This window comes from Oncorhynchus mykiss, chromosome 28 (genome assembly GCF_057628025.1).
Source record: "Oncorhynchus mykiss isolate SJ-2025 chromosome 28, ASM5762802v1, whole genome shotgun sequence".
Taxonomy (NCBI): domain Eukaryota; kingdom Metazoa; phylum Chordata; class Actinopteri; order Salmoniformes; family Salmonidae; genus Oncorhynchus; species Oncorhynchus mykiss.
This window is the reverse complement of record NC_143049.1, coordinates 43,882,501-43,896,831: the sequence shown is the minus strand read 5'-3', so window position 1 is coordinate 43,896,831 and position 14,331 is coordinate 43,882,501. Positions and strand designations below refer to the sequence as shown.

General features: G+C 46.8%; 1 protein-coding gene across 1 annotated transcript in view; it reads right to left on the bottom strand.

Annotated features, from left to right (window-relative positions):
- col6a1 (collagen, type VI, alpha 1) overlaps positions 1-14,331 on the bottom strand; it is a 65,753-nt gene that overhangs the window by 18,293 nt on the left and 33,129 nt on the right. Inside the window, exons 23-24 of the mRNA XM_090226049.1 lie at positions 13,885-13,947; positions 4,121-4,186 (exon numbers count right to left, since the gene is read on the bottom strand). Of these exons, the coding sequence (XP_090082175.1) occupies positions 4,121-4,186; positions 13,885-13,947 (129 nt within the window). The remainder of the gene's footprint in view (positions 1-4,120; positions 4,187-13,884; positions 13,948-14,331) is intronic.

Sequence of the window (14,331 nt, the reverse complement as noted above, 5' to 3'; positions counted from 1 at the left end):
GTGTAGGAGCCCTACTGTATTAGATGAATGGGGCTAGTTAGTGTCAAAGCCCTACTGTAAAAGATGAATGGGGCTAGTAGAGGAGCCCTACTGTAATAAATGAATGGGGCTAGTTAGTGTAGTAGCCCTACTGTAATAGATGAATGGGGCTAGTTAGTGTAGTAGCTCTACAGTAATAGATGAATGGGGCTAGTTAGTGTAGTAGCCCTACAGTAATAGACGAATGGGGCTAGTTAGTGTAGTAGCGCTACTGTAATAGATGAATGGGGCTAGTTTGTGTAGTAACCCTACTGTAGTCAATGAATGAGGCTAGTAGAGGAGCCCTACTGTAATATATGAATGGGGCTAGTTAGTGTAGAAGCCCTACTGTAGTTGATGAATGAGGCTAGTAGAGGAGCCCTACTGTAATATATGAATGGGGCTAGTAGAGGAGCCCTACTGTAATAGACGAATGGGGCTAGTAGAGGAGCACTACTATAATAGACGAATGGGTCTAGTTAGTGTAGAATCCCTACTGTAATAAATGAATGGGGCTAGTAGAGAAGCCTTACTGTAATAGATTAATGGGGCTAGTTAGTGTAGAAGCCCATACTGTAGTAGATGAATGGGGCTAGTAGAGGAGCCCTACTGTAATAGATGAGTGGGGCTAGTTAGTGTAGAAGCCCTACTGTAATAAATGAATGGGGCTAGTAGAGAAGCCTTACTGTAATAGATGAATGGGGCTAGTTAGTGTAGAAGTCCTACTGTAATAGATGAATGGGGCTAGTAGAGGAGTCCTACTGTAATAGATGAATGGGGCTAGTTAGTGTAGGAGCCCTACTGTAATAGATGAATGGGGCTAGTAGAGGAGCCCTACTGTAATAGATGAATGGGGCTAGTTAGTGTAGAAGTCCTACTGTAATAGATGAATGGGGCTAGTAGAGGAGCCCTACTGTAATAGATGAATGGGGCTAGTTAGTGTAGAAGCCCTACTGTAATAGATGAATGGGGCTAGTTAGTGTAGTAGTCCTACTGTAATAAATGAATGGGGCTAGTTAGTGTAGGAGCCCTACTGTAATAGATGAATGGGGCTAGTTAGTGTAGGAGCCCTACTGTAAAAGATAAATGGGGCTAGTAGAGGAGCCCTACTGTAATAGATGAATGGGGCTAGTTAGTGTAGGAGCCCTACTGTAATAGATGAATGGGGCTAGTAGAGGAGCCCTACTGTAATAAATGAATGGGGCTAGTTAGTGTAGGAGCCCTACTGTAATAGATGAATGGGGCTAGTTAGTGTAGGAGCCCTACTGTAAAAGATAAATGGGGCTAGTAGAGGAGCCCTACTGTAATAGATGAATGGGGCTAGTTAGTGTAGGAGCCCTACTGTAATAGATGAATGGGGCTAGTTAGTGTAGTAACCCTACTGTACTAGATGGATGGGGCTAGTAGAGGAGCCCTACTGTAATAGATGAATGGGGCTAGTTAGTGTAGGAGCCCTACTGTAATAGATGAATGGGGCTAGTAGAGGAGCCCTACTGTAATAGATGAATGGGGCTAGTTAGTGTAGGAGCCCTACTGTAATAGATTAATGGAGCTAGTTAGTGTAGAAGCCCTACTGTAATAGATTAATGGGGCTAGTTAGTGTAGTATCCCTACTGTAATAGATGAATGGGGCTAGTAGAGGAGCCCTACTGTAATAGATGAATGGGGCTAGTTAGTGTAGGAGCCCTACTGTAGTAGATGAAAGGGGCTAGTTAGTGTAGTGGCCCTACTGTAATAGATGAATGGGGCTAGTTAGTGTAGGAGCCCTACTGTAAAAGATAAATGGGGCTAGTAGAGGAGCCCTACTGTAATAGATGAATGGGGCTAGTTAGTGTAGGAGCCCTACTGTAATAGATGAATGGGGCTAGTTAGTGTAGTAACCCTACTGTACTAGATGGATGGGGCTAGTAGAGGAGCCCTACTGTAATAGATGAATGGGGCTAGTTAGTGTAGGAGCCCTACTGTAATAGATGAATGGGGCTAGTAGAGGAGCCCTACTGTAATAGATGAATGGGGCTAGTTAGTGTAGGAGCCCTACTGTAATAGATTAATGGAGCTAGTTAGTGTAGAAGCCCTACTGTAATAGATTAATGGGGCTAGTTAGTGTAGTATCCCTACTGTAATAGATGAATGGGGCTAGTAGAGGAGCCCTACTGTAATAGATGAATGGGGCTAGTTAGTGTAGGAGCCCTACTGTAGTAGATGAAAGGGGCTAGTTAGTGTAGTGGCCCTACTGTAATAACATAACAGATGTTCTTTGAAAAGCACAGCTTCCAACGGGCAGAACGACAGATGAAAACATTTAAGAAAACATGGAATTCAACTGTCTCTCTGCTTCAACAACAGGGTCTTTCAATAGTTCTACGTCCCTCTGCTTCAACAACAGGGTCTTTCAATAGTTCTACGTCTCTCTGCTTCAACAACAGGGTCTTTCAATAGTTCTACGTCCCTCTGCTTCAACAACAGGGTCTTTCAATAGTTCTACGTCTCTCTGCTTCAACAACAGGGTCTTTCAATAGTTCTACGTCTCTCTGCTTCAACAATAGGGTCTTTCAATAGTTCTACGTCTCTCTGCTTCAACAACAGGGTCTTTCAATAGTTCTACGTCTCTCTGCTTCAACAACAGGGTCTTTCAATAGTTCTACGTCTCTCTGCTTCAACAACAGGGTCTTTCAATAGTTCTACGTCCCTCTGCTTCAACAACAGGGTCTTTCAATAGTTCTACGTCTCTCTCTGCTTCAACAACAGGGTCTTTCAATAGTTCTACGTCTCTCTCTGCTTCAGGGTCTTTCCATAGTTCTACGTCTCTCTCTGCTTCAGGGTCTTTCCATAGTTCTACGTCTCTCTCTGCTTCAGGGTCTTTCAATAGTTCTACGTCTCTCTCTGCTTCAGGGTCTTTCAATAGTTCTACGTCTCTCTCTGCTTCAGGGTCTTTCAATAGTTCTACGTCTCTCTGCTTCAACAACAGGATCTTTCAATGGTTCTACGTCTCTCTCTTTTCGTCCTTCCATTGCCCTCACTCCCATCTGTTTGTTTCAAGCAGAGAATATTCAATTTACGAGCATTTTTTCTTGACGAAGAGGATACAACCACACGCACACAGCAGTTAATTGTAGGCTGAGCGTAGCACACTTCCCACAAACACATAACTCAAACTGTTTATCCTATAAATATGCAGCCTAGCTACTAGCCAGGGAAAAACAGAGGGGGAGAGACTGTAACCCCTCTCTCTCACACCATCTCTCCGTCTCTCTTTAAATAATAATAAGTTGAATTTATAACAAAGAAAAAAATCTCCAAGTGCTACATTGAGTGCATCTCTCTTGTCTATCTGTCTCTCTGTCTCTCTCTCTGTCTCTGTGTCTCTGTCTCTCTCTCTGTCTCTGTCTCTGTGTCTCTGTTTCTCTCTTGTCTATCTGTCTCTCTGTCTCTCTCTCTCTGTCTCTCTCTGTGTCTCTGTCTCTCTCTCTGTCTCTGTGTCTCTGTTTCTCTCTTGTCTATCTGTCTCTCTGTCTCTCTCTCTGTCTCTGTCTCTGTGTCTCTGTTTCTCTCTTGTCTATCTGTCTCTCTGTCTCTCTCTCTGTCTCTGTCTCTCTCTCTGTCTCTGTGTCTCTGTTTCTCTCTTGTCTATCTGTCTCTCTGTCTCTGTCTCTCTCTCTCTGTCTCTGTGTCTCTGTTTCTCTCTTGTCTATCTGTCTCTCTGTCTCTCTCTCTGTCTCTGTCTCTCTCTCTGTCTCTGTGTCTCTGTTTCTCTCTTGTCTATCTGTCTCTCTGTCTCTCTCTATCTGTCTCTCTGTCTCTCTTGTCTATCTGTCTCTCTGTCTCTCTCTCTCTCTGTCTCTCTGTCGCTGTCTCGCTGGCTGTCTGCCTCTCTTCCATCCATCTATAGAAGAGGGTGGGCCAGCCCTAGAAGCCTGGTTCCTGTCTGGGTTTCTTCCAATAGGTTCCTTCCATCTAGACAGTTTCTCCTAGTCACTGTGCTTCTGCCGCTGCATTGCTTGCTCTATGGGGTTCAAGGCTGGGAATCTGTAAAGCACTTTGTGACAACTGCTGATGTAAAAAGGGTTTTATGAAATAAATGTAATTGATCTCTCTGTCTTACCGGGTTTCCTTCAGGTCCTCGGTGACCTTTGGCTCCTTTGTTCCCTGGGAGTCCTGGGGAGTCGTTCTGCAGAGGAGAGACAGGTAGAGACTTAGTAACATACAATACAGGTAGTGAAACTTTGACAGTGTCGTGAGAGAGGGTGAGACAACAGATGAGTAACCTATATTATTATCTCTGGGGTCAAAGTTCACTCAAAACAGGTGGACTATACTGTCTACTGTCTACTGTCTACTGCCTGACTAGTGACTACTGTCTACTGTCTACAGTCTACTGCCTGACTAGTGACTACTGTCTACTGCCTAACTAGTGACTACTGTCTACTGTCTACTGCCTGACTAGTGACTACTGTCTACTGTCTACTGCCTGACTAGTGACTACTGTCTACTGTCTACTGCCTGACTAGTGACTACTGTCTGACTAGTGACTACTGTCTACTGCCTGACTAGTGACTACTGTCTACAGTCTACTGCCTGACTAGTGACTACTGTCTACTGCCTGACTAGTGACTACTGTCTACTGTCTACTGCCTGACTAGTGACTACTGTCTACTGTCTACTGCCTGACTAGTGACTACTGTCTACTGTCTACTGTATACTGTCTACTGCCTGACTAGTGACTACTGTCTACTGTCTACTGACTACTGCCTGACTAGTGACTACTGTCTACTGTCTACTGTCTGACTAGTGACTACTGTTTACTGCCTGACTAGTGACTACTGTCTACTGACTACTGCCTGACTAGTGACGACTGTCTACTGACTACTGCCTGACTAGTGACTACTGTCTACTGCCTGACTAGTGACTACTGTCTACTGACTACTGCCTGACTAGTGACTACTGTCTACTGTCTACTGTATACTGTCTACTGCCTGACTAGTGACCACTGTCTACTGTCTACTGCCTGACTAGTGACTACTGTCTACTGACTACTGCCTGACTAGTGACTACTGTCTACTGTCTACTGTATACTGACTACTGCCTGACTAGTGACTACTGTCTACTGTCTGACTAGTGACTACTGTTTACTGCCTGACTAGTGACTACTGTCTACTGACTACTGCCTGACTAGTGATGACTGTCTACTGACTACTGACTACTGCCTGACTAGTGACTACTGTCTACTGTCTACTGCCTGACTAGTGACTACTGTCTACTGTCTACTGTCTATTGCCTGACTAGTGACTACTGTCTACTGTCTACTGTCTGACTAGTGACTACTGTCTACTGCCTGACTAGTGACTACTGTCTACTGACTACTGTCTACTGCCTGACTTGTGACTACTGTCTACTGTCTACTGCCTGACTAGTGACTACTGTCTACTGTCTACTGTCTACTGCCTGACTAGTGACTACTGTCTACTGACTACTGTCTACTGCCTGACTAGTGACTACTGTCTACTGTCTACTGCCTGACTAGTGACTACTGACTACTGTCTACTGCCTGACTAGTGACTACTGTCTACTGCCTGACTAGTGACTACTGTCTACTGCCTGACTAGCGATGACTGTCTACTGTCAACTGCCTGACTAGTGACTACTGTCTACTGACTACTGTCTACTGCCTGACTAGTGACTACTGTCTACTGCCTAACTAGTGACTACTGTCTACTGTCTACTGCCTGACTAGTGACTACTGTCTACTGTCTACTGCCTGACTAGTGACTACTGTCTACTGTCTACTGCCTGACTAGTGACTACTGTCTGACTAGTGACTACTGTCTACTGCCTGACTAGTGACTACTGTCTACAGTCTACTGCCTGACTAGTGACTACTGTCTACTGCCTGACTAGTGACTACTGTCTACTGTCTACTGCCTGACTAGTGACTACTGTCTACTGTCTACTGCCTGACTAGTGACTACTGTCTACTGTCTACTGTATACTGTCTACTGCCTGACTAGTGACTACTGTCTACTGTCTACTGACTACTGCCTGACTAGTGACTACTGTCTACTGTCTACTGTCTGACTAGTGACTACTGTTTACTGCCTGACTAGTGACTACTGTCTACTGACTACTGCCTGACTAGTGACGACTGTCTACTGACTACTGACTACTGCCTGACTAGTGACTACTGTCTACTGCCTGACTAGTGACTACTGTCTACTGACTACTGCCTGACTAGTGACTACTGTCTACTGTCTACTGTATACTGTCTACTGCCTGACTAGTGACCACTGTCTACTGTCTACTGCCTGACTAGTGACTACTGTCTACTGACTACTGCCTGACTAGTGACTACTGTCTACTGTCTACTGTATACTGACTACTGCCTGACTAGTGACTACTGTCTACTGTCTGACTAGTGACTACTGTTTACTGCCTGACTAGTGACTACTGTCTACTGACTACTGCCTGACTAGTGATGACTGTCTACTGACTACTGACTACTGCCTGACTAGTGACTACTGTCTACTGTCTACTGCCTGACTAGTGACTACTGTCTACTGTCTACTGTCTATTGCCTGACTAGTGACTACTGTCTACTGTCTACTGTCTGACTAGTGACTACTGTCTACTGCCTGACTAGTGACTACTGTCTACTGACTACTGTCTACTGCCTGACTTGTGACTACTGTCTACTGTCTACTGCCTGACTAGTGACTACTGTCTACTGTCTACTGTCTACTGCCTGACTAGTGACTACTGTCTACTGACTACTGTCTACTGCCTGACTAGTGACTACTGTCTACTGTCTACTGCCTGACTAGTGACTACTGACTACTGTCTACTGCCTGACTAGTGACTACTGTCTACTGCCTGACTAGTGACTACTGTCTACTGCCTGACTAGCGATGACTGTCTACTGTCAACTGCCTGACTAGTGACTACTGTCTACTGACTACTGTCTACTGCCTGACTAGTGACTACTGTCTACTGCCTAACTAGTGACTACTGTCTACTGTCTACTGCCTGACTAGTGACTACTGTCTACTGTCTACTGCCTGACTAGTGACTACTGTCTACTGTCTACTGCCTGACTAGTGACTACTGTCTGACTAGTGACTACTGTCTACTGCCTGACTAGTGACTACTGTCTACAGTCTACTGCCTGACTAGTGACTACTGTCTACTGCCTGACTAGTGACTACTGTCTACTGTCTACTGCCTGACTAGTGACTACTGTCTACTGTCTACTGCCTGACTAGTGACTACTGTCTACTGTCTACTGTATACTGTCTACTGCCTGACTAGTGACTACTGTCTACTGTCTACTGACTACTGCCTGACTAGTGACTACTGTCTACTGTCTACTGTCTGACTAGTGACTACTGTTTACTGCCTGACTAGTGACTACTGTCTACTGACTACTGCCTGACTAGTGACGACTGTCTACTGACTACTGACTACTGCCTGACTAGTGACTACTGTCTACTGCCTGACTAGTGACTACTGTCTACTGACTACTGCCTGACTAGTGACTACTGTCTACTGTCTACTGTATACTGTCTACTGCCTGACTAGTGACCACTGTCTACTGTCTACTGCCTGACTAGTGACTACTGTCTACTGACTACTGCCTGACTAGTGACTACTGTCTACTGTCTACTGTATACTGACTACTGCCTGACTAGTGACTACTGTCTACTGTCTGACTAGTGACTACTGTTTACTGCCTGACTAGTGACTACTGTCTACTGACTACTGCCTGACTAGTGATGACTGTCTACTGACTACTGACTACTGCCTGACTAGTGACTACTGTCTACTGTCTACTGCCTGACTAGTGACTACTGTCTACTGTCTACTGTCTATTGCCTGACTAGTGACTACTGTCTACTGTCTACTGTCTGACTAGTGACTACTGTCTACTGCCTGACTAGTGACTACTGTCTACTGACTACTGTCTACTGCCTGACTTGTGACTACTGTCTACTGTCTACTGCCTGACTAGTGACTACTGTCTACTGTCTACTGTCTACTGCCTGACTAGTGACTACTGTCTACTGACTACTGTCTACTGCCTGACTAGTGACTACTGTCTACTGTCTACTGCCTGACTAGTGACTACTGACTACTGTCTACTGCCTGACTAGTGACTACTGTCTACTGCCTGACTAGTGACTACTGTCTACTGCCTGACTAGCGATGACTGTCTACTGTCAACTGCCTGACTAGTGACTACTGTCTACTGACTACTGTCTACTGCCTGACTAGTGACTACTGTCTACTGACTACTGTCTACTGCCTGACTAGTGACTACTGTCTACTGCCTGACTAGTGACTACTGTCTACTGACTACTGTCTACTGCCTGACTAGTGACTACTGTCTACTGACTCCTGTCTACTGCCTGACTAGTGACTACTGTCTACTGCCTGACTAGTGACTACTGTCTACTGCCTGACTAGTGACTACTGTCTACTGCCTGACTACTGACTACTGTCTACTGTCTACTGCCTGACTAGTGACTACTGTCAACTGACTACTGTCTACTGCCTGACTAGTGACTTCTGTCTACTGTCTGACTAGTGACTACTGTCTACTGACTACTGTCTACTGCCTGACTAGTGACTACTGTCTACTGACTACTGTCTACTGCCTGACTAGTGACTAATGTCTACTGCCTGACTAGTGACTACTGTCTACTGACTACTGTCTACTGCCTGACTAGTGACTACTGTCTACTGTCTGACTAGTGACGACTGTCTACTGTCTATTGCCTGACTACTGACTACTGTCTACTGTCTGACTAGTGACTACTGTCTACTGACTACTGTCTACTGCCTGACTAGTGACTAATGTCTACTGTCTACTGCCTGACTAGTGTCTATTGTCTACTGTCTACTGCCTGACTACTGTCTACTGTCTATTGCCGGACTAGTGACTACTGTCTACTGTCTCACTAGTGCCTACTGTCTACTGCCTGACTGGTGATGACTGTCTACTGACTACTGTCTACTGCCTGACTAGTGACTAATGTCTACTGTCTACTGTCTACTGCCTGACTAGTGTCTATTGTCTACTGTCTACTGCCTGACTAGTGACGACTGTCTACTGTCTACTGCCTGACTACTGTCTACTGTCTATTGCCGGACTAGTGACTACTGTCTACTGTCTGACTAGTGCCTACTGTCTACTGCCTGACTGGTGATGACTGTCTACTGTCTACTGTCGACTGTCTACTGTCTACTGTCTGACTAGTGACTACTGTCTACTGTCTGCTGTCTACTGTCTACTGTCTACTGCCTGACTAGTGACTACTGTCTACTGTCTACTGTCTACTGTCTACTGTCTACTGTCTACTGCCTGACTAGTGACTACTGTCTACTGTCTACTGCCTGACTAGTGACGACTGTCTACTGCCTACTGTCTACTGTCTACTGTCTACTGTCTACTGCCTACAGTCTACTGACTACTGTCTACTGTCTACTGCCTGACTAGTGACGACTGTCTACTGTCTACTGTCTACTGTCTACTGCCTGACTAGTGACTACTGTATACTGTCTACTGCCTGACTAGTGACTACTGTATACTGTCTACTGCCTGACTAGTGACTACTGTATACTGTCTACTGCCTGACTAGTGACTACTGTCTACTGCCTGACTAGTGACTACTATATACTGTCTACTGCCTGACTAGTGACTACTGTCTACTGCCTGACTAGTGACTACTGTCTAATTCCTGACTAGTGACGACTGTCTACTGTCTACTGTCTACTGCCTGACTAGTGACGACTGTCTACTGTCTATTGCCTGACTACTGACTACTGTCTACTGTCTGACTAGTGACTACTGTCTACTGACTACTGTCTACTGCCTGACTAGTGACTAATGTCTACTGTCTACTGTCTACTGCCTGACTAGTGTCTATTGTCTACTGTCTACTGCCTGACTAGTGACGACTGCCTACTGTCTACTGCCTGACTACTGTCTACTGTCTATTGCCGGACTAGTGACTACTGTCTACTGTCTACTGTCTGACTAGTGCCTACTGTCTACTGCCTGACTGGTGATGACTGTCTACTGTCTACTGTCGACTGTCTACTGTCTACTGTCTGACTAGTGACTACTGTCTACTGTCTGCTGTCTACTGTCTACTGTCTACTGCCTGACTAGTGACTACTGTCTACTGTCTACTGTCTACTGTCTACTGCCTGACTAGTGACTACTGTCTACTGTCTACTGCCTGACTAGTGACGACTGTCTTCTGCCTACTGTCTACTGTCTACTGTCTACTGTCTACTGCCTACAGTCTACTGACTACTGTCTACTGTCTACTGCCTGACTAGTGACGACTGTCTACTGTCTACTGTCTACTGTCTACTGCCTGACTAGTGACTACTGTATACTGTCTACTGCCTGACTAGTGACTACTGTATACTGTCTACTGCCTGACTAGTGACTACTGTATACTGTCTACTGCCTGACTAGTGACTACTGTCTACTGCCTGACTAGTGACTACTATATACTGTCTACTGCCTGACTAGTGACTACTGTCTACTGCCTGACTAGTGACTACTGTCTACTTCCTGACTAGTGACGACTGTCTACTGTATACTGTCTACTGCCTGACTAGTGACGACTGTCTACTGCCTGACTAGTGACTACTGGAGGGTTGAGGTATGGGGGTGAGGGGAGGGCTGAGGGATGTGGCTGGAAGGGATGAGGGATGGGGCTGAGGTGAGGGCTGAGGGATGGGGCTGTGAGGGATGAGGGACGGGGCTGAGGTAAGGACTGAGGGATGGGGCTTTGAGGGATGAGGAATGGGGCTGAGGTGAGGACTGAGGGATGGGGCTGTGAGGGATGAGGGATGGGGCTGAGGTAAGGACTGGGGGATGGGGCTGTGAGGGATGAGGGACGGGGCTGTGAGGGCTGAGGGGAGGGCTGAGGGATGGGGTTGAGGGGAGGGCTGACGAATGGGGTTGAGGGGAGGGTTGAGGTATGGGGCTGAGGAGAGGGCTGAGGGATGGGGTTGAGGGGAGGGATGAGGGATGGGGCTGAGGGGAGGGCTGATGGATGGGGCATAGAGCAAGGGCTGAGGGGAGGGCTGAGGTATGGGGCGGAGGAGAGGGCTGAGGGATGGGGTTGAGGGGAGGGCTGATGGATGGGGCATAGAGCAAGGGCTGAGGGGAGGGCTGAGGTATGGGGCGGAGGAGAGGGCTGAGGGGAGGGCTGAGGTGAGGGCTGAGGGATGGGGCATAGAGCAAGGGCTGAGGGGAGGGCTGAGGTATGGGGCTGAGGAGAGGGCTGAGGGGAGGGCTGAGGTGAGGGCTGAGGGATGGGGCATAGAGACCAGTCCCAGCATAGTCCCAGTCCCAGTCCCACTATAACACATCACTGGGACTGGGACTATAACACATCACTGGGACTATAAGACATCACTGGGACTGGGACTATAACACATCACTGGGACTGGGACTATAACACATCACTGGGACTATAACACATTACTGGGACTGGGACTATAACACATAACTAGGACTGGGACCATAACACATCACTGGGACTGGGACTATAACACATCACTGGGACTATAACACACTACTGGGACTGGGACTACAACACATCACTGGGACTATAACACATCACTGGGACTATAACACATCACTGGGACTATAACACACCACTGGGACTGGGACTATAACACATCACTGAGACTATAACAGATCACTGGGACTATAACACATCACTGGGACTATAACACATCACTGGGACTATAACACATCACTGGGACTGGGACTATAACACATCACTGGGACTATAACACATCACTGGGACTATAACACATCACTGGGACTATAACAAAACACTGGGACTGGGACTATAACACATCACTGGGACTGGGACTATAACACATCACTGGGACTGGGACTATAACACACCACTGGGACTATAACACATCACTGGGACTGGGACTATAACACAACACTGGGACTATAATACATCACTGGGACTATAACACACCACTGGGACTATAACACAATACTGGGACTGGGACTATAACACATCACTGGGACTATAACACATCACTGGGACTATAACACATCACTAGGACTATAACACATCACTGGGACTATAATACATCACTGGGACTATACCACACCACTGGGACTATAACACAATACTAGGACTGGGACTATAACACATCACTGGGACTATAATACATCACTGGCACTATAATACATCACTGGGACTATAATACATCACTGGGACTATAACACACCACTGGGACTATAACACAATACTGGGACTGGGACTATAACACATCACTGGGACTATAACACATCACTGGGACTATAATACATCACTGGGACTATAACACACCACTGGGACTATAACACAATACTGGGACTGGGACTATAACACATCACTGGGACTATAACACACCACTGGGACTATAACACAATACTGGGACTGGGACTATAACATATCACTGGGACTATAACACATCACTGGGACTATAACACATCACTGGGACTATAACACATCACTGGGACTATAACACATCACTGAGACTATAACACATCACTGGGACTATAACACATCACTGGGACTATAACACATCACTGGGACTATAACCATCACTGGGACTATAACACATCACTGGGACTATAACACATCACTGGGACTGGGACTATAACACACCACTGGGACTATAACACATCACTGGGACTGGGACTATAACACACCACAGGGACTATAACACATCACTGGGACTATAACACATTACTGGGGTTCAACAAGAGAAATGAGCTTCCCACATACTCTCCCCTCATTTCCTGGTATCCATGACAATGACACATACACAGCTGCAGCAGCTCACAGCTTTTAATACACACACACACACACACACACACACACAAACACACACATACACACACACACTGCGTCCAGAACATAAAGTGTTACCAGCTGCAAGACTGAAAGATAGAGGGAGAGAAAGGGAGGGAGAGACTGGGGAGGGAGAGACTGGGGAGGGAGAGACTGGGGAGGGAGAGAAAAGGGAGGGAGAGACTGGGGAGGTAGAGAAGAAGGAGGGAGAGACTGGGGAGGGAGAGAAGAAGGAGGGAGAGACTGGGGAGGGAGAGAAAAGGGAGGGAGAGACTGGGGAGGGAAAGACTGGGGAGGGAGTGACTAGGGAGGGAGAGACTGGGGAGGGAGAGACTGGGGAGGGAGAGGCTGAGGAGGGAGAGACTGGGGAGGGAGAGACTGGGGAGGCAGAGACTGGGGAGGGAGAGGCTGAGGGGGGAGAGACTGGGGAGGGAGAGACTGGGGAGGGAGAGACTGGGGAGAGAGAGAAAATGGTGGGAGTGACTGGGGAGGGAGAGAAAAGGGAGGGAGAGACTGGGGAGGGAGAGAAAAGGGAGGGAGAGACTGGGGAGGGAGAGAAAAGGGAGGGAGAGACTGGGGGGGAAAGAGAAGGAGGGGGAGAAGAAGGAGAGGCAGAAAGAGGGAGAGACTGGGGAGGGAAAGAAAGGGAGGGAAAGGGAAGGAGGGGGAGAAGAAGGAGAGGGAGAAGGAGGAGACAGATAGAGAGGGATAGAGAAACAGATAGGGAGGTATAGAGAGACAGATATAGAGGGATAGAGAGACAGATAGAGAGGGATAGAGAGACAGATAGAGAGGGATAGAGAGACAGATAGAGAGGGATAGAGAGACAGATAGAGAGGGATAGAGAGACAGATAGAGAGGGATAGAGAGACAGATAGAGAGGGATAGAGAGACAGATAGAGAGGGATAGAGAGGCAGATAGAGACGGTGTGACTCACGTCCAGGTATAGGGGGATAGATATAGATGGATATAGACGGTGTGACTCACGTCCAGGCCAGGGTTTCCAGGCTCTCCGTCATCTCCTTTGGGTCCCGGAGTTCCCTTCCCGCCCTGAAGGTCACAGGTCAGGGGTCAGAGACAGTTGTCATGGAAATCTATTGATGAATCAGACATTGGGCGAACCAGACCACATACAACTGGCAAATCGTCATGTCTCGGATAAAGAAGGACTGTATCTTAAATGGCTCTCTACTCTCTATATAGTCATGATATAGGCCTGGTCAAATGGTTCTCTATTCCCTATATAGTCATGATATAGGCCTGGTCAAATGGCTCTCTATTCCCTATATAGTCATGATATAGGCCTGGTCAAATGGCTCTCTATTCCCTATATAGTCATGATATAGGCCAGGTCAAATGGCTCTCTACTCTCTATATAGTCATGATATAGGCCAGGTAAAATGGTAAAACCCAGATGAACCCAGATGAATACAT